General features: G+C 36.6%; 1 protein-coding gene across 4 annotated transcripts in view; it reads left to right on the top strand.

Annotated features, from left to right (window-relative positions):
• Nucleotides 1-22906, top strand: part of TEF (TEF transcription factor, PAR bZIP family member) — a 46660-nt gene that overhangs the window by 4898 nt on the left and 18856 nt on the right. The window contains exons 1-5 of one of the 4 annotated variants that reach the window (XM_026694802.2): nt 6593-6978; nt 8687-9007; nt 9599-9822; nt 11735-11946; nt 13631-21340. In XM_026694802.2, coding sequence (XP_026550587.2) covers nt 6834-6978; nt 8687-9007; nt 9599-9822; nt 11735-11946; nt 13631-13652 — 924 coding nt within the window. In that variant the 5' untranslated portion in view covers nt 6593-6833 and the 3' untranslated portion in view covers nt 13653-21340. Of the gene's footprint in view, nt 1-6592; nt 6979-8686; nt 9008-9598; nt 9823-11734; nt 11947-13630; nt 21341-22906 lie in introns of those variants that run through there. The other 3 variants (XM_026694804.2, XM_087968262.1, XM_087968263.1) reach the window with 3 other exon arrangements.

The following is a 22906-nucleotide window of genomic DNA, read 5'->3' as shown; positions in this document are numbered from 1 at the left end:
CTCTACATAAATGACCTCTGTGATCATATCAAGAGCAACTGCGTTATCTTCGCTGATGATGTAAAGCTATTCAACACCACAGACAATACTACTACCCTTCAAAAAGACCTTGACTATGTAACAGAATAGTCAAGCAAATGGCAACTTCAATTCTCAACAAATAAATGCTCTGTCCTACATATTGGCAAAAAAAATCAGAAAATAAAATACAGGCTGAATAGTCAAGACCTTGTTGATGATCCAAACTCTGTCAATGATCTTGGAGTACTCATCTCTAATGATCTAAGTGCTAGAGCCCACTGTAACTACATAGCCAAAAAGGCATTAAGAGTTGTTAACCTAATCTTACATAGCTTTTTCTTTGGTAATATTACACTAATAACTAGAGCATACAAAACATTTGCTAGACCAATACTCGAATACAGCTGATCAGTCTGGAACCCACATTATGTATCTGATATTAACACAGTTGAGAAAGCCCAGAAATATTTCACAAGAAGAGTTCTCCACTCCTCTACTCATTGCAGAATACCTTACGCCACCAGACTCGAAATTCTAGGCCTAGAAAACCTACAACTACACCGCCTTTGGTCCAATCTAAGTATAGTATATAAAATCATACATTGCAATGTCCTACCTGTCAATGAATACTTCAGCTTCAACCATAACAACACAAGAGCAAACAATAGATACAAACTCCAGGTTAATCGCACAAAACTTGAGTGCAGGAAATACAACTTCAGCAACAGAGTGGTCAATGTCTGGAATACTCTACCTGACTCTGCGGTTTCTTCCCCAAACCCCAAAAACTTTAACCTTAGACTGTCTACTATTGACCTCACCCCTTTCCTAAGAGGTCTGTAGGGGGCGTGCATAAGTGCACCAACGTGCCTACCGTCCCTGTCCTATTGTTTCTTTTATTTTTGTTTATTTTTCTTATATGTATCCATGTATTCATAACTATGTTTTTACTTATACCTATTACCTTGTAAGCAATTGACATAAATAAATAAATAAATAAATAAAAAATAAGAAATTGGGTGTCATCTGTATAGTAATAATAACAGTTTCAGCCAAAATCTCAAGAAGGCACATATCTTGATTATCATGTCATTTTTCTGCTGAGGATATGTTAAGAATATAGAAATCTTATGACTAATTGTATTATTCTGAGATCCAAATTTCTTGCTCAGCGAAAGTTCAATTTTGTTTACATAGGCTCTAGATAAGTTTTAAAAAGTATTGTTGGAGGTGGTGTTACTATTATTATCTGACAAGAAAGAGTTTTCAGTGGGACTGAACATGCAATATGCAGATGAATTTTTCAAAAATATGGAAACAGCTGATGTTGGAATTAATTATAAAAAAATAGAATTCTTTATTGGCCAAGTGTGATTGGACACATAAGGAATTTGTCTTTGGTTCATAAGCTCTCAGTGTACATAAAAAATAAATTCATCCAGAATAATAAGATACAACACAATGATAGTCATAGGATATTAAATAAGCAATCAAAATCATACTAGGAAACTAAATAAAACAATATAATCGTAAAAATACAAGCAACAAGGTTATAGTCATAAGTAGAAGGAGATAGGTTAGTTTGTAGAAAGCTTGACTGTTGTTGGTGTGTCTGAGATGGGAATTATGGAATAGATGGTAGTAGTTTCCTCTCAAACCTTCAGTAAAACATATTCAGGTTATCTGTCAGTTGTTGATTTCCTTCAGCATGGGAAGGAAGTTTGCTATAACCAGTGATATTTTTAAGAGTTTTCCATGTTTGCTGTTTCGTTTTTTGAGAACTGATTCCTTAGCTTTTCAGAGTAGCTTCTTTTTGCTGCTCTGATCTCCCTTGTTAATACGTTTCTAGCAGTGGTGGGATTCAAATTTTTTTACTACCGGTTCTATGGGTGTGGCTTGGTGGGTGTGGCAGGGGAAGGATACTGTAAAATCTTCAGCCAGAGGTGGTATTTGCCAGTTCTCCGAACTATTCAAAATTTCCACTACCGGTTCTCCAGAACTGGTCAGAACCTGCTGAATACCACCTCTGGTTTCTAGCCTGATTGTACAGCATTCTATCGCCTTCCTATAGAATATAGCCTATATAGCCTATAGGAGAGGGCAACTTTAAGACTTGTGGACTTCAACTCCCAGAATTCTGGGAGTTGAAGTCCACAAGTCTTAAAGTTGCCAAGGTTGGAGACCCCTGCTATAGGAAGCATTCTATAGGCTTCTTCTTTGGCACCACATAGCTGCTTAAGTTTAGCTGTAAACCAAGGCTTGTTGTTAGTATATATTTGCAGGTTTCTGGTTGGCACACATAGGTCTTCACAAAAACTGACATATGATATTACAATATCTGAGTTCATCCAAGTCTGCAGAGGTATCTTAGAAAAGATTCCAATCAGTGCAGTCAAGGCAAGCCTGTAGCTTACATCAAAAGGAATTAAAATCAAAATGAATTAGTATAGATTATTTTGTGCTGACTTGACTAGTATTCTAGAAAACTAGTCTTTGCCTCTCAGTTTCTTTAAAAGTTTTATTAATACCTGTTGAATTATTATAGTAGGGTAAGAGAATATGAATACTAATGCCAATCAAAATAACCCATGTGCTAAAATAATGGAATGTTCTGCTCACTTGTAATATTTAATTTTAAAAATTCCCTTAAGCTGAATTTAATTCCTAGTGACCACACATAGTTTTCTTGGCAATAATGTAGAAAGAGTATGTAATTATCTTCTTTTGGGATGTTTTCTTCAAGTTCCAGTTTATCATATGATAATTTCCTGGTGACTTGCTTTTCAAGGACTAGCCAGATTTGATCCTATAGCTCAGTTACTTGCTATGACCTGTAATGTTTAATATTTATTTAAAAGAGCATTTTAAACAATCACATGTCAATGAATTACTGTTTCTGCAACATTTATCAATCTAGGGAAATTGATTGCTTTTTGTTCCCAAGGAAATTATATTCAAAATGGGCAATAAGAAAGACAAGAACAATCAGTGAAAGGGTAACTGGTTTGAGTGCATATGCAGACCCTTTTCTTTTCTTTTTCATTATTTTCACTATTGTTTGAAGGTTCCGTCCCAAGAGTGTACAGCTGCTCAAGACATTTTGCTGTTTGAAGGATAAGACTGTGTTTTCTCTCCTAGCCCATTTCCTAAGTCAGTTGGATGGCCAACAGAGCATTCATTTGATGTGTTCAAAGGCATAGCATCTTCACTGGGCCTATGGGCAGACCACTTGCCTGACCTAGCCACCTCATCTTGCCTAATAATAAGGTTGGCTCTGACATAGAAAGGAAAACACACGGCATGGTCTCCTGTATGCCAAATTCAGTTGGTGTTGTCTTTATTGACACATCTATTAAGGATGGAGAAGGATTTTAACAGCAATATAGAAGAGGATTGCAATTGCTTTCTTCTGGAATGTTCTACAGCCCTGGGGTCCCCAGAAGCCCATCCAAACGTGAACCTGGCTCAGCCTCTGAATTTTGACAAGACTGGTCGCACACTGCCATCTGCTGAGACCAATATAGATAAACAAGCTTCAAAAGGATTGGAAAGAAAAAAATGGCACCGTGCACAAGTTTAGGAAGACAATTCTGCTAAAACGTGTGTGTGTGTGTGTGTGTGTGTGTGTGTCATTAACAAGAAAAAAACATGGCTGAATACAATTTGTTGATCACACACAACACAAACCACCCTGGGATTTTTCTTGTTAGCTTAAGCTGGAAGGAATATAAGCAGAAGGATTCTATCTACTGTAATATTCACAGATCAACTTCATTTTTTTAAATTTTATTTTATTTTGTCAAGTGATTATAAGATAACAGGTATAAGTATAAACAGTTATGAATACATGAAATGGATACATATAAGAAAAATTAAAAGAAACAATAGGACAGGGATGGTAGGCACGTTGGTGCGCTTAGGCACGCCCCCTACAGACCTCTTAGGAAAGGGGTGAGGTCAATAGTAGACAGTCTAAGGTTAAAGTTTTTGGGGTTTGGGGAAGAAACCACAGAATCAGGTAGAGTATTCCAGACATTGACCACTCTGTTGCTGAAGTCATATTTCCTGCAATCAAGTTTGGTGCGGTTTACCTTGAGTTTGTATCTATTGTGTGCTCTTGTATTGTTATGGTTGAAGCTGAAGTATTCATTGACAGGTAGGACATTGCAATGTGTGATTTTATATACACTGCTCAAAAAAAATAAAGGGAACACAAAAATAAGACATCCTAGATCTGAATGAATGAAATAGTCTTATTAAATACTTTGTTCATTACATAGTTGAATGTGCTGACAACAAAATCACACAAAAATTATCAATGGAAGTCAAATTTAGCAACCCATGGAGGTCTGGATTTGGAGTTACACTCAAAATTAATGTGGAAAAAAACACTACAGGCTGATCCAACTTTGATGTCATGTCCTTAAAACAAGTCAAAATGAGGCTCAGTAGTGTGTGTGGCCTCCATGTGCCTGTATGACCTCCCTACAACGCCTGGGCATGCTCCTGATGAGGTGGCGGATGGTCTCCTGAGGGATCTCCTCCCACACCTGGACTAAAGCATCCCTTAACTCCTGGACAGTCTGTGGTGCAACGTGGCGTTGGTGGATAGAGCGAGACATGATGTCCCAGATGTGCTCAATTGGATTCAGGTCTGGGAACGGGCGGGCCAGTCCATAGCATCAATGCCTTCGTCTTACAGGAACTGCTGACACACTCCAGCCACATGAGGTCTAGCATTGTCGTGCATTAGGAGGAACCCAGGGCCAACTGCACCAGCATATGGTCTCACAAGGGGTCTGAGGATCTCATCTCAGTACCTAATGGCAGTCAGGCTACCTCTGACGAGCACATGGAGGGCTGTGCGGTCCCCTAAAGAAATGCCACCCCACACCATTATTGATCCACTGCCAAACCGGTCATGCTGGAGGATGTTGCAGGCAGCAGAACGTTCTCCACGGCATCTCCAGACCCTGTCACGTCTGTCACATGTGTTCAGTGTGAACCTGCTTTCATCTGTGAAGAGCACAGGGCGCCAGTGGCGAATTTCCCAATCTTGGTGTTCTCCGGCAAATGCCAAACGTCCTGCATGGTGTTGGGCTGTAAGCACAACCCCCACCTGTGGACATCGGGCCCTCATACCATCCTCATGGAGTCTGTTTCTGACTGTTTGAGCAGCCACATGCACATTTGTGGCCCGCTGGAGGTCATTTTGCAGGGCTCTGGCAGTGCTCCTCCTGTCCCTCCTTGCACAAAGGCGGAGGTAGCGGTCCCGATGCTGGGTTGTTGCCCTCCTACGGCCTCCTCCACGTCTCCTGATGTGCTGGCCTGTCTCCCAGCAGCGCCTCCAAGCTCTGGACACTACACTGACAGACACAGCAAACCTTCTTGCCACAGCTCACATTGATGTGCCATCCTGGATGAGCTGCACTACCTGAGCCACTTCTGTGGGTTGTAGACTCCATCTCATGCTACCCCTAGAGTGACAGCACTGCCAGCATTCCAAAGTGACCAAACCATCAGCCAGAAAGCATAGGAACGGAGAAGTGGTCTGTGGTCACCACCTGCAGAACCATTCCTTTATTGGGGATGTCTTGCTACCTGCCTATGCTTTCCACCTGTTGTCTATTCCATTTGCACAACAGCATGTGAAATTGTCAGTGTTTCTACCTAAGTGGACAGTTTGATTTCACAGAAGTGTGATTGACTTGGAGTTACATGGTGTTGTTTAAGTGTTCCCTTTATTTTTTTGAGCAGTGTACTATACTTAGATCGGACCGAAGGCAGCATAGTTGTAGGTTTTCTAGGTCTAGAATTTCAAGTCTGGTGGCATAAGGTATTCTGCAACGAGTAGAGGAGTGGAGAACTCTTCTTGTGAAATATTTCTGGACTTTCTCTACTGTGTTAATATCAGATACGTAATGTGGGTTCCAGACTGATGAGCTGTATTGAAGTATTGGTCTAGCAAATGTTTTGTATGCTCTAGTTAGTAGTGTGATATTACCAGAGAAAAAGCTACGTGGGATTAGGTTAACAACTCTTAATTTTAATTAATTTTAATTAATTGCCAGCCGGTCACGGCTTTTGACCATCCCAGATGAAGAAATATATTAGAACCCAACTGGCGGGCCACAGGTTGGAATAGCCTACTCAACCAGCGCCTTCCTCTCTCCTTCACCCCGGGCTTTTCCACGCCTCGCTTTCCTTTTGAAGCGGAGGCCTACGGAGCGTCCTGACAATCGCTGAGGTATGAGAGTCTATCTGCTCCTTTTCCCACTTCGCCCCGCCTCAGAGTTCCTTGCAGATCAACAGCTCCGCCTTGCCGCTGTTCCTCCGATGGTTGGCGCGCCCTCTGGGGTCATTTGAGGTTTAGCGCTGGAGGCGCTCGCCGCGTTTTAAACGATGGGAGTCTCGGTGGAGGTACTGACGCCAGCGGAGGGAAAGGGGCGGCGCCCACATTCTCGCTGAACGCTCCTCGCTCCGCGGCACGTGCCAGGCCTCCGTTCAAGCTTGTCGCGGAGTGGCTGCGGTACCAAGCCAGTTCCGTCTGTCGCCAGGCCCAGCCAATCACCGCGCGAGCAACTTAAAGGCGGTCATGAACAATAAATGTCTCCACGGCCGACGGAGGCGCACCGAGGGAAGTGGCGCATGCGCTCTCGTTAGCTTCGAGGGGGACAACGGTAGATTTAATTATTATTTTTTTCTTTTCCGCGGCGTCCGTTCCGCTGGCGTCGCTTCTCGCCTCCTTCTTCCCTCTGGGCCTCTGGCGGGGGGCTCGAGGTCCGCCGGTCGGTCCCCTACGCATCAATAGCATGTCCAGCCGTGCCGCGCCTCAGGAGGTAGCAGCGGCGGCGGCGGGGACCGCGGGAGCCGTGCAGCAAGAACGGGGCCCGACGGGCGCTTTTCCTTTGGTGCTGAAGAAACTGATGGAAAATCCTCCGCGGGACGCACCCCTGGGTGAGGGTGGCGGGAGCGTCTCGGGTTGGACTCTGCCCTCCGCAGAAGGAAATGCGCGATGGACGGGAAGGAGGCGGTGGGGAGGGAATTGCGGCGGCGGCGGCTAGTGCCTCAGTTCGGACGGGCACGTCGCATCCATTTTGCCGTGTGGACTGGCGGGCGCTGGGGTTGCTCCTGGTTGTTGCCGCGGAGCGCTTCATCGCCCGGTACCTGCAGCCCCCGGCGCTTATTGCCGTTTACCCGGAGCTGTTTTTGAAGCTCTCAGCGCGTAAGGCGGCGAGTCCGTGAATTGTTTTCTTGGAAGTAATCTCCTCTTAACGGAGCGGGGCTTCCTTGTGATAACAGCGAATAGGGCTATCGGCCCCGAAGTGGTGCTGGAAGCACATAGAGCATCTGCCTTTGGGGAAGCAGTTGGATTTCAGGTGCCGGATCCGACTGTTGCACTTTACCAACAGCAAAGTATAGGCGCGAAACAAACAAACAAACAAACACACACACACACACACACACACACACACACACAAAAACACACACACACATTTAGTCTGGGAGGGGATTTCTTTCTCTTTGATTCTGGATGTGTAGTGTCATATATCTCTTTCCCTTATCTGTGAGGGGAATGCTTTGCTGACTTTTGCATGCATTTACATGTATTTTCTTTTTAAATGCTTTGAATTAGTCTTTTTTTTTTTAACCAAGAGAAGAAAGTAGTAAGTAATAGTTAAACTCAGCAGCAAACGTTAGTGGGTGATTTAATTGTCAACACTTTGTTCCTCAATAACCAAATCTTTGTTTTAAATATTCATTTATATGAAAGTAACTCTGATACCCTCTTCTAAAGAAACAGCAGCATTGTGGACTTGATATTGAAAATATAATGTTTTATCTTATTGCTCATTTCTGTTTTGGTATATGTGTTTGAAATAAGATTACATTTTTGAAATTCATATTCTTTTGAATTAATATCTTAACATTTATAGTTTATTTTGCATTTTACATTTTTCCAAGCTCACCAGTCTCAAGGTTGGCTCAGCCTTCCATCCTTTCGAGGTGGTTAAAATGAGGACCCAAATTGTTGGGGGCAGTATGCTGACTCTGTAAACCACTTAGAGAAGGATGTAAAGCACTATAAAGCGGTATATAAGTCTAAGTGCTCTTGCTATTATACCGTATTAAGAACTAAATTCTGGTGCTAATAATGCAGAAAAAATATTCTGTTAAATTAAGATATGCCTTTTTTTATTGAGCCAGTCCTATATCTACTTAACTAAGAATACAATTAGTTGAAAACAGAGGGATAACTGACCTTTGGTATTGATTTGCAACTTTTATGCATCTTTGCATTTTTACGTCTTAAAATTAGTACTTAGAAATGAACATTTTATCACATATTTCATACATTATTATTTGCATATTAAATGAGCTATTTAATATAGAAAAAATTTTCAACTTTATTTTCTGTTGGTTCATATACTCAAAGGTGACTGATCAGATTTCTTCAGCAAGTTCAAATTGGCTAATCTCCATGTAAGTTGTTTTGGCACCAGTTCGGAGTCTACTAGCTTTTGGGGGAATCAGCCATGGTCAGCTAGGTGCTCTCATCTGTAGGATTGATACAGCAAATGGTTCCAGTTCTTGGATCATCATATAAAAAGAAATGGTTAAATATAGTTCTGCATTAGACTAATATCATTCTATTTTCTTCTAGATAAAGAGAAGAAGGAAAAACTTGAAGAAGATGAAGCAGCAGCTGCAAGTACAATGGCAGTCTCTGCCTCCCTCATGCCTCCCATTTGGGATAAAACTATTCCTTATGATGGGGAGTCTTTTCATCTGGAGTATATGGATCTTGATGAATTCCTGTTGGAAAATGGAATCCCTTCCAGTCCTGCTCATCTAGATCTGAATCAGAATCCCCTCCTGCCTGTGGCTGAACTGGAAGGAAAAGAATCTGCCACTGTTGCTACCACTCCATCTGCATCATCTTCCACAGTGGTTTTCAATCTATCAGAAACTACCAAAAATTCAGGTATGTTAAGGGGTTATAAAGGATGCTGTACAAAAAAAAGGTTGCCCACATTGCCTAACTGGGTTATTAGTTTAATTGCAATGCAGAAATCAGAAAAATAATGAAATGATTAGAATGAGCAATTTGCTTGTCATGCAAAATTAAACCTGAATTTAGAAATGGGAAGGTCAGTAATACACAATCTAACAACACATAAATTCACAGCAAGTTACAAGGAAGAACAACTAATATTTCACTGGTTCCCATTATTGATTCTATTAATATTATGTAAACAAGTGGTAGCACTATGTATGCTACTTTTTGCTGGCAATATGTTGTTTTAATTCAAATAAGTGAAGAATGTAGAATGAAGAACGATTGTCAAATCTGTCTTGTTTGATTAGTATTAATATATGTTGCCTTATATGCTGCTATATTAAAGGCTTTTATCACTGGGTTTCAGACTGAATAGTGAAGGAGAGGAAAATATTTTACCAGTTTCCTTCTTTCCTACTTATGATACATTGAATAAGGGGCCCTTTTAATATTTCTGTTTAATCGTAGTTATCTTCTTCATGCTGCTCACTATTAAATTTGTCTTCCTTTTTCCAGAGTCCTCTCCAGATGATGAGGAAAGATTGACTCCTAGCCCTGTTGATCCAGATTGTGTTGAGGTTGATGTGAATTTCAACCCTGACCCTGCTGATTTAGTGCTGTCCAGTGTGCCTGGTGGAGAGCTCTTTAATCCTAGAAAGCACAAGTTTGCTGAAGAGGACTTGAAACCACAGCCTATGATTAAAAAAGCCAAGAAAGTCTTTGTCCCAGAAAATCAAAAGGTAATTGTGTTTATTCTGTTATTGTGTAGATGAATGATCGTATTTCAGAAGTATTTGAAATCATGTTTGTTGGCTGCAAAGTACATTTTCAAGTATGCCACTGGAGTTTCCCACAATTGAGTCTTTTTAATCAGCAGATTATTTGTTGTAAAATTCTGGTGGATTTAGTGTGAATTTCTTGAGGAATGGCAATTTACCATCTTCTTGTCCCCAGAATGTAATTTAATAACATTGCTAAGGATTTAATCAAGGATACTTTGTTTCATTTGTTTCATATTGTGGAAATCCAGAAGGAGAATAATATAAAACGTTTTCTAAGGCTTCCCCAGTAAAAGATAAATATTATAAACTGCAACTAGTCAAGCTGAACCTCCTGTTGTCCCTTGATCTATCCTTCTGAAGAATTCTTTGCTTTTCTATCCAGGATTTTCTGCTGCAGTTCAGCTTCAAGAAAATAGAGGGTGGTGGGGGGAGATGGGTCTGGAAAAATAATAAAAAAGAATAGTAATTTCCACAACTATAAAAGGTTTACCAATCTTGTATACAACCTGAAGCACAAGATGTATAGTGTATATAGGGAAGATTATAATGAAAACTTCCTTATATTAATTAAGCTAAATCTTTTGATACAAAAATGAATTAAAATCAATGCAGTCAACCTAGTTAATGTATTTATTTACTCACCTACCCAAGTCTGTTTTGACTCTTAGCACCTCCATGAATGAGTTCTAGCAATTTCCTTTGCAACAATTTTTGCAAGTTTCCAGTTGTCTTTTTCCTTGGGCTGAGACAGAGTGACCCAGAGTCACCTAGTTGCACTTATGTCTAAGACAGGACCAGTCTCCCGGTTTCTAACCCAGTACTTTTAATTACTACATCAAGCTGATTCTCCACTGAGTATTACCTCAGAATAAGTTTTTGGGTTTTAGTGAATAAACTTGTGGAGAAGATGAAGAAAAATCATGTGGGTTTCTTCCATCTTGTTCCTTTTGCTTTTCTTCTTTCTTCTCTGTTCTAAGCAAAGCTTACCAGTTTGTTGAATGAATCAATATGAAAGCCAACCTCTTTGAGGGAAGTGACTGTTCCTTTCCCAAATTAAGGACAATATTCAATTTGTATGTCTAAGCTTTACCAGTAGCTAGATATTAATCAGAAATTAAATTCACCTTCCTAAAGGTCCTTGATGGAATTAAAAGGCAAGAGCTAGTTTGGTATTGTGGTTACGGTGCTGGCTTGGAAACCAGGAGATATAAGTTCTATTCCCATCTTAGGAATGAGATGGGTGGGTGACTTTGGGCCAGTCACTCTTCCTCAGTCCAATCCACCTCACTGGGTTGTTGTGAGAAAAACAGAAGGAGGAAGGCACACTGGATAGGTTCACTGTCTTGAGTTACTTATAAAGTAATAAAGGTGGGATAAAAATCCAATAAAGGCACAATCTGATTTTTATCAATTCAATTCAGTTGATTTATAAATTGATTTTGAGAGCATTGTGATGCCATACTAGAATTAGTGTCTTCTCATGTAGATGAACAAAAGTTGCCATTAGTTGAAAGGTAGTCAGAAAATTAATTTTTTCATTTTAATTTAACAATTGGTGTGGTATTTTTGCCTGACTACTTATGGTCAACCATAGTATTTTTAGTCAGTTCCTATTCCCATTTTTCCATATCAGTTACATCATAATATTCTGGACCATATTTCTGAGTAATCTTCACTTGTATGTAGCCTTCTGCACTTCATTGTGGTAGCCTAATCTGAAGGTTACTCTAGCATGGATAACAACAACTGTGGGTAGTAGTTTGCAAAAAGTCCAGTCATATTTGGTCATAAGAAAAACAAAATAATAAATCACAAATCAATGAAATATCTGCTAAATACTAAACTGTCAACCTGATTATTTCCACATAAGGATGAAAAATATTGGACAAGGCGAAAGAAAAACAATGTGGCAGCCAAACGATCTCGGGATGCTCGGCGCCTAAAAGAGAATCAGATCACAATCCGAGCTGCTTTTCTGGAGAAGGAGAACACAGCCTTGAGGACCGAAGTTGCAGAACTACGGAAGGAAGTGGGAAAATGCAAGACTATTGTCTCTAAATATGAGAGCAGATATGGATCCTTGTAAGCAAACTCTTTCCCTTACTGTATTTAGTCCTGTGAATTATTTAGTTTTCTATAAAGATTTATAGAAATAATAAGACACTTTTGTTGTAATTTAACCAAATCTATGCATCTGCTAACACAACTTGATCAGATTTTATTTTTGTGTTGGAGTATGTCATTTTGTAATATGTCACTTTTAATATTTTTAAACAGCAACACATTTACAGAGCTTGACATTTGTAATAAAACAGGCTAATTTGATGAATCAAGCTTGTCTGGGTTTGCTAAACCGATTCTGGTATTGGAAAGAAAATACTTAATGCAACAGTTATTTTATTTTGCTTTATAACATATTGTATAATGTGGAATAAATGATGCATGAGAATTGTTCCCTTATTCATTAACAAAAGTATAAAGCAATCTGAAATAATTAACACAATTTCTAATACTATATTGAGGAAAGTATATATTTCAGACCCAAGTTATTTATTTTTAGTCTCTATAGTTTACTCCCAGAATTCCTGAGCTAACATGACTGGAGGAGGAATTCTGGGAGTTGAAGTCCACAAGTCTTAAAGCTGTCAAGTTTGAAAGATCCCTGCTCTATAGGAACAATGCTATTGAGATTTTATTTTGGATATTAAAAGTACCTTTGGAAGTTGGAAAACCTGGATATTTATCTCAACTCACAATAATTACCTCTTATTCATTTGTGCTAGTTTTTTTAAGGTAACATAAATGATGGCTATATGATTCCAAGGCTCTTGAATACCAGATACATATGATATAGCAAAATACTTACTTCATTTTTCAAAGAGTTCAGTTTTGTTACTTTAATTAAAAGTTTTAAAAGATAATGATTTGTAAACTATGCTGTGAAAGTAGCATGAGTATAGAAATTATTTTAAATCTTTTAAAGCAATTCTTTACAAAGGGCTTATTGTTCAATATAAGAAAAAGTTCCACCTTCTTGCAAGTAGTTTGATAGTAATCCCTTTTTGCGATCTTCAGACAGTCAATATGAAAACCAGATTCACTTTACAACCATGTTATTAATTTAACAACTGCAGCGATTCACTTAACAACTGGCAAGAAAAGTCATAAAATGGGGCAAAACTCACTTAACAAATTTCTCAGCAACATAAATTTTGGGCTCAATTGTGGTTGTAAGTTGAGGACTACCTGTATAGCAAATATAGATATAATTGTATTTATTAAAAAGCAACCCCTTTTTTAGAGTTCCTCTTTATAATGCAGCATCAAGGAGAGAAGGAAGCTAAATGTTTGAATTGGCTTTTAGACATAATGAAAGATAATGTTTGGGTTATTACTTTTATTTTAGAATAATCTAATCTGCATGTGCCAATGGTTATCTTCTGATGTACGTATTATTTTTCAATCTGTTTCATAGAAAAATCTACAATTCTCATACCAATAGCTAGTGTCAGATATGGATCAACAATTATTTTAAATTTTAATACTGTTCCTCAATAGAAGTGAATGTTTGATTTTATGCGATTATGAGAAATTGTTCTTTTTTATTATCTTTTTCTTGGTGCAATTGGTTGCACTTCATTGTTAGTTTAAAATTCCTTCAATAAATGAAAAGATACTATAAAATAGTAGGTGACATCACTGGAAGTGCAATGTAACGAAGTACTGTCTTATAAATAGTTATATTCTTGCTTTGCTTTGTTTAAAGTGACTTATCCGATTCCGAATGATGCATCTTTAAAGACTCTTAAAATCACAAAGAAACTAAAAACTACATATGAAACCACCTGCCATCAAAGTGAACAGTGAGACATATGAGGTATTCTACAAAAAATCATCTGATGACTGCTTCCCTGCAAGTATCTCCTTGAACTACCTAAAGGGCTGAGCATGATGAAAAGACGAAGGTCTCTAGTTCTACACTTCCCTTTGTACTGCTCTTTTCCTTGTTGAGGCAATTTGCAGTACATTGTTTATTTCTTTTCAACCACATATGGTGCTTGTGATTCGGAAAATAGCCTGGGCAAGCCATAGCTTTGCAAGGTAACTCTTAGGAGGAAAGAACAAGTTTTAATTGAAAATCACTTCACTAAATAAAAAAATTAAACATTCTGTTTTAATCTAGAAAAGGGGTATTGATATTGCCTCTAAACATTGCTAAGTAATAATACTGTTGAAACAGAAAATATAAGAAATGGACCAGAATATATCCAATATCAATATCCAATTCAATATCCAATCAGTGAAAAAAACAAGCACCTGAAATGCACTGCATATTATCAAATGTTGGTAGCTATTTTTGTCATTCATAAACGTTGACATTAGGTCTTATTTCACTCATGAGAGCCGCGGATAGGAGAGATAAGATAGATTTGTGCAAGCATCCCATGATTTCTAAGTTAGCATTTTTCCTTCCCAACATCTGATGACACTCTTGTGAGATTATTGTGCTGATGAGCTGATGCATTTTCACAGTATGCTCTTTGTAATAAATGTAGTGCAGTTTGTCCTTGTTTTTCTAAACATACTTTTAGCTTATAGCTATTTAATAAAAAAAACTAGTATTATAATTAATAAAGGACAGATTAAAAGATGCAAGATGCAATAATTTTGGTCCACGTTTTCTCTATTTTAAATGGAGATGGAGAGAGATGAGAACTCAGTGTCTAATTTTCTTTATTCAGTGAATCAGTTTGTACTAGCCCATCAAAGGAGAAGTAGTTTTTTGGATTTCTGAACTGCAAATAATAATAATGGAATTACTTGTCATCTTTCTTTATATTTCCTAAAGAATTTGTGACCTTCATAAAAGTTTAATTTAGAATTATAATAATATCATACAGAATAATGAAATGTAATTCTGACACATGCCTGTGAAGTTGTAGAAATAGTTGATAAACCACATAGCAAAAGTCGAATGATGATATGGGAATTACAACTCTGTGGAAATTAGAGTTGTAATCTACAGTAAGTTGTGGTATGTCAAAATAATACATAGTTGGATTTATTAATGGTGATCACTCAGTTTAAGTTATTTAAAAAGCATATAAGAGATGAACATTGCTGTTTCTAGTATATTTCAAAAGGTAAAGTAAAAGCTTATTCAGATTGAACCCACCTCCTGGCGATTTCATGGACTTATCCACAGTTTTCATGGTAGCAATACAGAATATTGTTTCTGCTTCTCAGGCTAGCTTAGACTTCGTATTCCTTGGTAATTTGCAGTTCTGATCCTAACAAGATCCTGCTTAGCTTTCCAGGACAACCAAGGTAGGCTAGAACTTGTCTTTCCTAAAATGCAGGTTTGATTGTTTCTAATTAATAAGAAAATAAAGATGCTGTTTCAAATTCTATGAAAGTGGACTGTAAAAATCTGAGAAAATTTATATAAATTAGAACCAAGTAATCATAATATCAATCTTATCTCATGCTTTTCTAAAGACTGTGCTGCAAATTCTTATAACTTGCATTTGGTGCCAGATTTCTAATAACTTTACTTACTATCATACAAATGCAGCTTATAATAATCTATATGTTAGATATTCATTACATTCTTTGGCTATAGTTTGTGAAGATTTCATGAATGAACAATATAATACAATCTAGCAAAGGTTGTAGGAATATGTCAAATGATATTGTATATATTTATGTCACTAAAAATCTTCAGTAGCAGAAATACTATTAATTATTTATGGCCTGCACATATAAGCCTTCAGTAGTGTAACATACTATGTTTGAATACCATGCTATAAAAATATCTATACAGCAGGAAAATTGCAGTATTTGACTTGCTTGTTAGTTGCTTGGAAGTCTTATAATCACTTTATATTTAACTACAAAATTATGTGAAGTTATATAACATTTCTGAATTTTGTTAGAAATGACATTGTCCCAATTCAAAAACAAATTTAGGAAAATGAAGAGAAAGTAAATTAAGAGAATAGGTATAGATTATAAGCACAAATAGGCCCACCATCTTTTGTAACTCTTTCTTGGTAATTCCATTGTGGCAGAGAAATATATTCTTCATTTGATGTAATTCTTAGTATTATATATCCAAATAAGTAATGGAAAATGAAGGCAGTATAGCAGATGAGAAAACTCTTTTGTTACCAGTTCCTTTACAAACTGGTATGATCTACGGTAGACAATAGGAAAAATTTGTAGGCAACAATGAGTTTTATATGGGTATTCAGGTTTTATTCACCTGCCACTGAATAGCCACATGTTATGAAATTTATTCTAAGTACTGGGGTGAAAAATTCATGAAATAATATAGGAATAAGTGATTTTCATGGCATTCTAGACAAAATTGCAAAACATTTCTTAAATAAATTTGAATTCACAAAATAGAGAGAAAAGTCTCCTAGCGTTGTTTTACTTGTTTGGTAGGAAATGTGTGTTTTTAGAGTTTACCATGCCTGCCATGCATTATCTTTTTTCCTCAGTTTTCCTTATGATTTCAAATGAAAGACTGTAAGAAGAAAAATATTTTAAAAATATTTAAAACAATGTATGTCATAGGGTTCTTTCTATATAAAACATTGCCATTACAGATAAAAAAAAAATTGCACTCTTTGCTAAATACCAGCTACCAAATATTTGAGTTTCTTGACAAAAGAGGTTTAGTGATACTGGGAGTTTTAGTCATTTTATTTAGCTAGTTTAGCCATTGGTTTCCCTTTGCTTTTTTACATTCAGTATCAATTCAAAAACAATATTTTACCATTTTGTCTATATTTATCATTTCAATGACAACTGTGGAGAATAACATATCCCTTTTAATTCAATTTTATCCATATACCTATTTTAACATTTTTAAAAATTATAAACTAATATTCCTAAATAATTCTTTTGAGAAGGCATAGCATAGTATTTTTTTAAAAAAAAATATTGAATATTTGTGTGAACCTTCTACTTTGGTTTGTCTTAAAGGAGATTTTGCAGTTTTCTGTGATCTCTGTACAGATTTTGTGTAAAATTTTGATAGTCTCTCAGTTTGGTATAATTCATTCAAGAAATAGTTGATGAGACATTTATCTTATATTGTGAATTCTGAAGCTTCTCGGAGCTTTGATATTTAATCTATGCTATCTTTGTTGACATTTTGTATGATTGCAAAAAATCAGCGAAATTGGTAGCTTTTTAAAAGTACAGTATATATTTATTGGCATTTTTCCATGTCCTTTTTGAGCTATATTGTATTTTGCTGTCTGGAATAATCAAATATTTAGATGTAGAAAGTGGAAGAGAATGAGCAGGAAAGCTTGCAAATATATTTTAAAATTTTTAGAAAAATATTCTTTGAATAACCAAAAGTAACTGATGCTGCACTTTAATACTCATAATATTTTTGCTTTGGGTATTTTGTTTTCTTGTTTTTGATATACAATCCCCAAATTTTAGCTTCAAATTAATCAAATCAAATTGCATTTTAACAGTTCTTTTCTTCAATGCACAAGTGAAATGCATTTACATCCAAATCCTTTACAGTTTTTAATTACAGTACAGGTAGTCTTTGACATGACCATTCATTTAAAATTGCAATTGAAAAAGGTGACTTATGACTGGTCCCTGCACTTAACAATTATTCCCTTAGTCATATGATTGCAATCCAGGGTGCTTGGCAACTGTGTCACACTTTCAACATTCATGGCATCCCAAAGTCATGTGATCCCTTCCAGCTGACTTCTGATAAGGAAAGTCATTGGGGAAACCAGCAGGGGTTGTCTTGCTTTAACAACCACAGCAACAAAGGTTGTAAAATCAGGTGCAGTCACATGATACATCTCTTAATGAGTGTATCACTTAATGATGAATTTTTTATTCCCTGTTCTAGTCGTAACTCTAAAGACAAGTTATACAAGCAGTTTGCCTAAAGCAGAAAGTAGAAGAAAGATACAAAATTGCTTCTTAGCTCTGCATCCACAACTATCAATCAAACATTTATCAACAGTCAGAGGTCTGCACTTGTAGGCATAGAAGCTTCTGGCATTCCCCATACAGGTAACCCTTGACTTACAACCACAATTGGAATTTTGGTCATTGAATGCAGCTGTCATTAAGCATGACAGCTTTGCTCAATGACTGAGATGCTAGCATTCCCAGTTGCAGTTGTTAATCACTCCCAGGTAAGGAATGCAGGTTGCCTTGAAGTGAGGAAACCCTGAGAGGGCCAGGCAAACCATGAGTTTGGGGGGTGCTGCAGTGACACTGAGTGGCAGCCATCCATGAAAACCTCACTACTCACCTGGCTCACAAGCCCAGGCAAAGCCGTGAGATTTGGGAAGCCTTATTGCCCATATAGCCCACCAGTGCATGCAGAGTGCCCCGCTTACCTTTGCCATTTTTCCTCCAGCTGCTGACAGGTGTGCCCACCTTATGTGAGATGCAGCCTTCTCACAGAGGCTTCCTCGTGCTGTTTTCCAAGCTAGCGCTAGTCTCGTGATCTTTTGGAATCCCTCCTCCAAAATGTTCTGTAGTGGAGCTGAAAATCGTCTGTGTCAAAATCCAGGCAGGGTTTTCAACCCCAGAGCAGAGAGGCTTCTGAATTCTCGTCCCAGAAGCTATTTGGGAGATGGTATTGCACAGGGAAAAAAGAAAAAAAAAAGGTGAAAGCACTTTTTCCCAGCACAAAGTCAGCTCCAGCCCCATTTAGGAGCACTTGGGGTTTGCTTTGCACTGAGAAAAAGAAAACAAGCGACACCTTTTTGTCTTGCAGCTCAGTTTCAAAGAGCTCTGGGCAGGATTGGGGCTGGCTTTGAGCTCTAGACAAAGGTGCTTTCTGCTTCCCTTTCTTTTTTGCAGCACAAAATTAGCCCCATATGGCCCAGCAGGGAGGCCAGGCATGCTTCCTGAGCAGTAGGAGCAAGAAGATGGTGGTGAAGATCAGCCAAGGCAGCGAAACAGGGCGGCAGTGGGCCTAAAGGGAGAAGAGAGAAGTGCTTGCTGGTAGTTGCAGCGCCCTTGCAGTCGTTAAGTGTGGCTGGACTGCAAAAGACCCAAACTTTGATCTTATGACCATGGGGGCACTTCAACGGTTATATAACTTCAGGCATGGGTCATGTGCCCTTGCATTCAGTGCCATTGTAATTTTAAATGGTTGCTGAAGAAATGTTTTTATCTGCAGATGTTGACACCTGTAGTATCTTAAAAATACCAACATCATAATGTCAAATGCAGTTAAGAGATTACTGAAATTAATAAAATTTCAGGTAATTTTAATGGAATAGGCGCTCATAGCCTAAATGACTTTGTGAGGCATGGACATCCTTCATATTTCTGCCTCCTTTCCTTTGCAATATAAATGCATCGTAAAAATTATGTTTGTGTGTGGTCATAGGTGAAACAGATAACAAACGATAAAAATGAGAACATAGGTATGTTAACATGCTATAGCCATTCTTAGGAATCCTAATTTTATTAGTTTGGATTCATTTATGGCTTTTGATGCGAAAGTTTAAATTTTTTTATCATATTTCTGGTGAACATTTAGAATCCAATAACAAAAAAGACACTATTTCCTTCCATGTTTGGTCCATTAGGTACATCTTTCTTGCTATGGGACTTTATTAATTATGAATTTTATCTAAATTCATAAATAAGACAAATGAAGCTGGAAGAAAGGTAGCTTTATTTTATTTTATTTTGGCTGAACTGGGATCATTTACTTGAGCTTTGAAACCTTAATTGAAAAAACACTTAGTAGATTTCAAAATAGCCAAAAATGAATGTTATATTAGTGTCGGAAATATGGTGGTTAATTAACATTATTGGAATATTGCATTTGTATTACAAATATGTAAATACACTTTAATATTAAATCTCAGTCCTCATGGAGTTATAGGTGCTTCCATTACAATCTCTGCAAACTTGTGTAATAAGTTTTAATGTAGCATGGCTTAAGGTAATTTTTTTACACGTTAAATATCAAAACAAAATTAAATGTTGAGTTTGGATTGTAATGCTCTTTATTTAAAAACATTTAATTAAATCTCTAGGGTTAAGAATTGTGATGAAAGTTATTTCTTTGATTACTGAATTTATTCATAGTAACATAGTACTGAAAGCAAACTCGTTTGAGAGCAAAAGTTAACTGGCAGTTTTCTCACATATTAAATCTCATTGACAAACATATATGGTGATTTCAAAATCAAAGAACCTCTGCATTTTGCCTTAATTTGCACCTTTCATCAATATGCAGCAAATTACCATGTATTATATCTTGAATTAAATTGCTAACATTTAAGTATAAGAAATTGGACTTATGCCTCGCATTTTGTGCACTTATATTCCTGCTCTAATCACATTTTAATAAATGGAAAAGTTGCCCGATTTTTCATGGCAGAGTAGTATTTCAAAATGCTTTACCACCTAATTGACTATTTTGGAAACTTGGGCAGAATATAATATAGATTTGAAAACTCAGTTTGTCCTACATTAATATTTTGTACTGAAAACAGTTGCATGCAAACTCCATGATTTGAAAGAACAATAAAAAAACAATTTAGTGGAGGTAAGAAGTTTTTAAGGAAATTTCAAAATTTCACAATGTTGCAAGTAATCAGCTATCTTTAATGTAATAACATGAAATTATGTATCGTGGGTACAGGATGTTTTTTTTTAATTCATTTAGTTTAAATTCTTCCTATTTTCTAATAGAATATTTTTAGTCCCATGTATCATCAGGGGGAAATTAGACAAACTATAAAAATGAATAATTTTAATATTAAAAGTGTGTACTTGTGTTGCTGTATACTTTCAACATCTGCATTTCTCTTTCGTATGTCTAGTTTGTAGTGAATGAAGAGCAATTTATATATATATATATATATATATATATATATATATATATATATATATGCGTATGTAAACATTGAATTCTGAATAAAAGCACCACAACAAGATTATTACCATTAAAAAGCTGAGATAAATTATATCATGCTATATTTGTTATTTCTGCAAATACTCTAATCCTATTTTTTTACAAAATATGCAAAAGCTTAATGAATGGCAAGTGAAAAAGTTTAAAGCACAGGTAGGCAGTCTGATATCATTCAGGTAATATAATTCTCATAAATCATAACACTATACATAGAGATTTTGATTATGGAAATGTTTAATTATGTAGAAAATATAGATTGCCTACCTCTGATTTAAACTGTTCTGGAAAGGAAGTAACATTTAAGTGATCAAAGTATATATGATATCCATTTTTATTTGTTTCTTTTTTTAAAGGATGCAATTAAGATTATGAGTGTGAAATAGGGCTGGATTTTCTGAATATATTAAAGTCTCTGCTAAAGTGTTTTTTGTAATGTTTTTGTTTAAAATGTAACATTTTGATTGTATTGAATTATGTTAGTATATTTTTCCTTCTCAAAAAAATAAACTAAAAGTATATTCTACTAAATTTAAATATTGTGACTACCAATATATTGTATGCCTAATCCACTAACTGAAAGTAATGTTTTGATCTGTTGCTAGAATTTTAAGTAGGCTATGATACAAAGATTTCCTTCATTTTGCCTTTCTTCACATTTATATATAGCATGAGTACACAAGAAATATAAGCACAATGACTACTACTCCTGGGAATTTTAAAAAATCCAATACTCTCCTTGAAACATGTGGACAGCACAGATGCAGAATGCTGCAGCTTATGCCCCTCTCTCAAATACTGAAGCAATTTACAACAAATATTTCATATCTGAATCATCATTTAAAACAATGTAGAAAATAGTATATTAATATTTTGTATAAATTATACAGTTTCTGATTATGAAGGATTTATTCACTTTCTCTAAAGTATCAGTAATCAATAGTGCATTAATCTTAAGTATCAAACAAAATTGTTTAAAATATGAAGGAACTTAGATGCCAGTCATGTAAATCGAGAACTGTATGTGTCTGCAAATAGAAGGCTAAAGCAGGAGAGAATACCAAGAGTCAGTTTTCATTATGATAATTATTTGGTCAGTTTCCAATAAAACTATAAGGTACCTCAAACAATAGGACCAAAGCAGTTCTTGTTTAGAATTTACTAGAATTGTTCATCTTCATTCCTTCATAGAAATAAGAACACTTTTATTTGTTCTATTTGAGCTCTAGAAAATGGTTTTTAAAGAGTTGTCCTTGCAGATTTCTCCTTTTCTGAAAGGAGACTTGCCCAGAAAGCTAAGCTTGTGCAACTGAGTGGGTAGATGGGAGTTGCAAGATTTCAGAGTAAAGGTACCGGCAGTAGTTCAGGCATGGTTATCAAGGTGTGATCCGATATCTTTACACAAGATATTTTCTCTTAAGAATTGAACATATTTATGATTTATGTGGCTGTCAATTGTTGACAATTTCAGCTACTCAAAGTGCTTCCAAATACTGTTTAATGCAATCAAAGTTCAAAGACAACGAACACTTACGCCTTGTGATTTTGAGGAAAAAGCATTGACTTTGATAATTTTATGAGATTCTATATAACGAATAATAATGCAATTCTTAAAACAGTTTTATGGTATTCTGTGTTAAGAATAATAATGCAGTAAATAATAATGGAAATTTATTCTTTTGGGCCTAATTATTTGAGGGACAATTCTGTCTATTTCAGGGTGGCATTGATAAGGCAGTAAGATTGGCATGAAAGGGCTAGGACAAGCTTTTCATACACTATTCCCAACTAAGATTATTACGCCCCTACTTTATCCATCCCCAGGAAAGCAATTAAAACCTTCCTTTAACTATACCTGCCAAGTTGCAAATAGTAAGAATTTGAATAATTTTTTATTTACAAGCTTGTATTTGCTATACATTTTAGGTGCTTTTTAGGTAGAAAGTTGGGATAGAAAATAAATAGAATAATCAGCCTGAGGAAACACGCAGGCTCACTCCTTGCCTGACTTGAATCTGTTTCCCCTGCTATTTTTTTTTTAAAGATAATTAGCCTTTGGCCATTTTTACCCTTGAGCGCCTACAGTAGAATCATTTTCCAGGC

The sequence above is a fragment of the Notechis scutatus genome, chromosome 6 (assembly GCF_049901735.1).
Source record: "Notechis scutatus isolate UNSWTSFEM ecotype Mainland chromosome 6, rNotScu1.2, whole genome shotgun sequence".
NCBI classification, from domain to species: domain Eukaryota; kingdom Metazoa; phylum Chordata; class Lepidosauria; order Squamata; family Elapidae; genus Notechis; species Notechis scutatus.
This window is presented reverse-complemented; position numbering and strand designations above follow the sequence as displayed.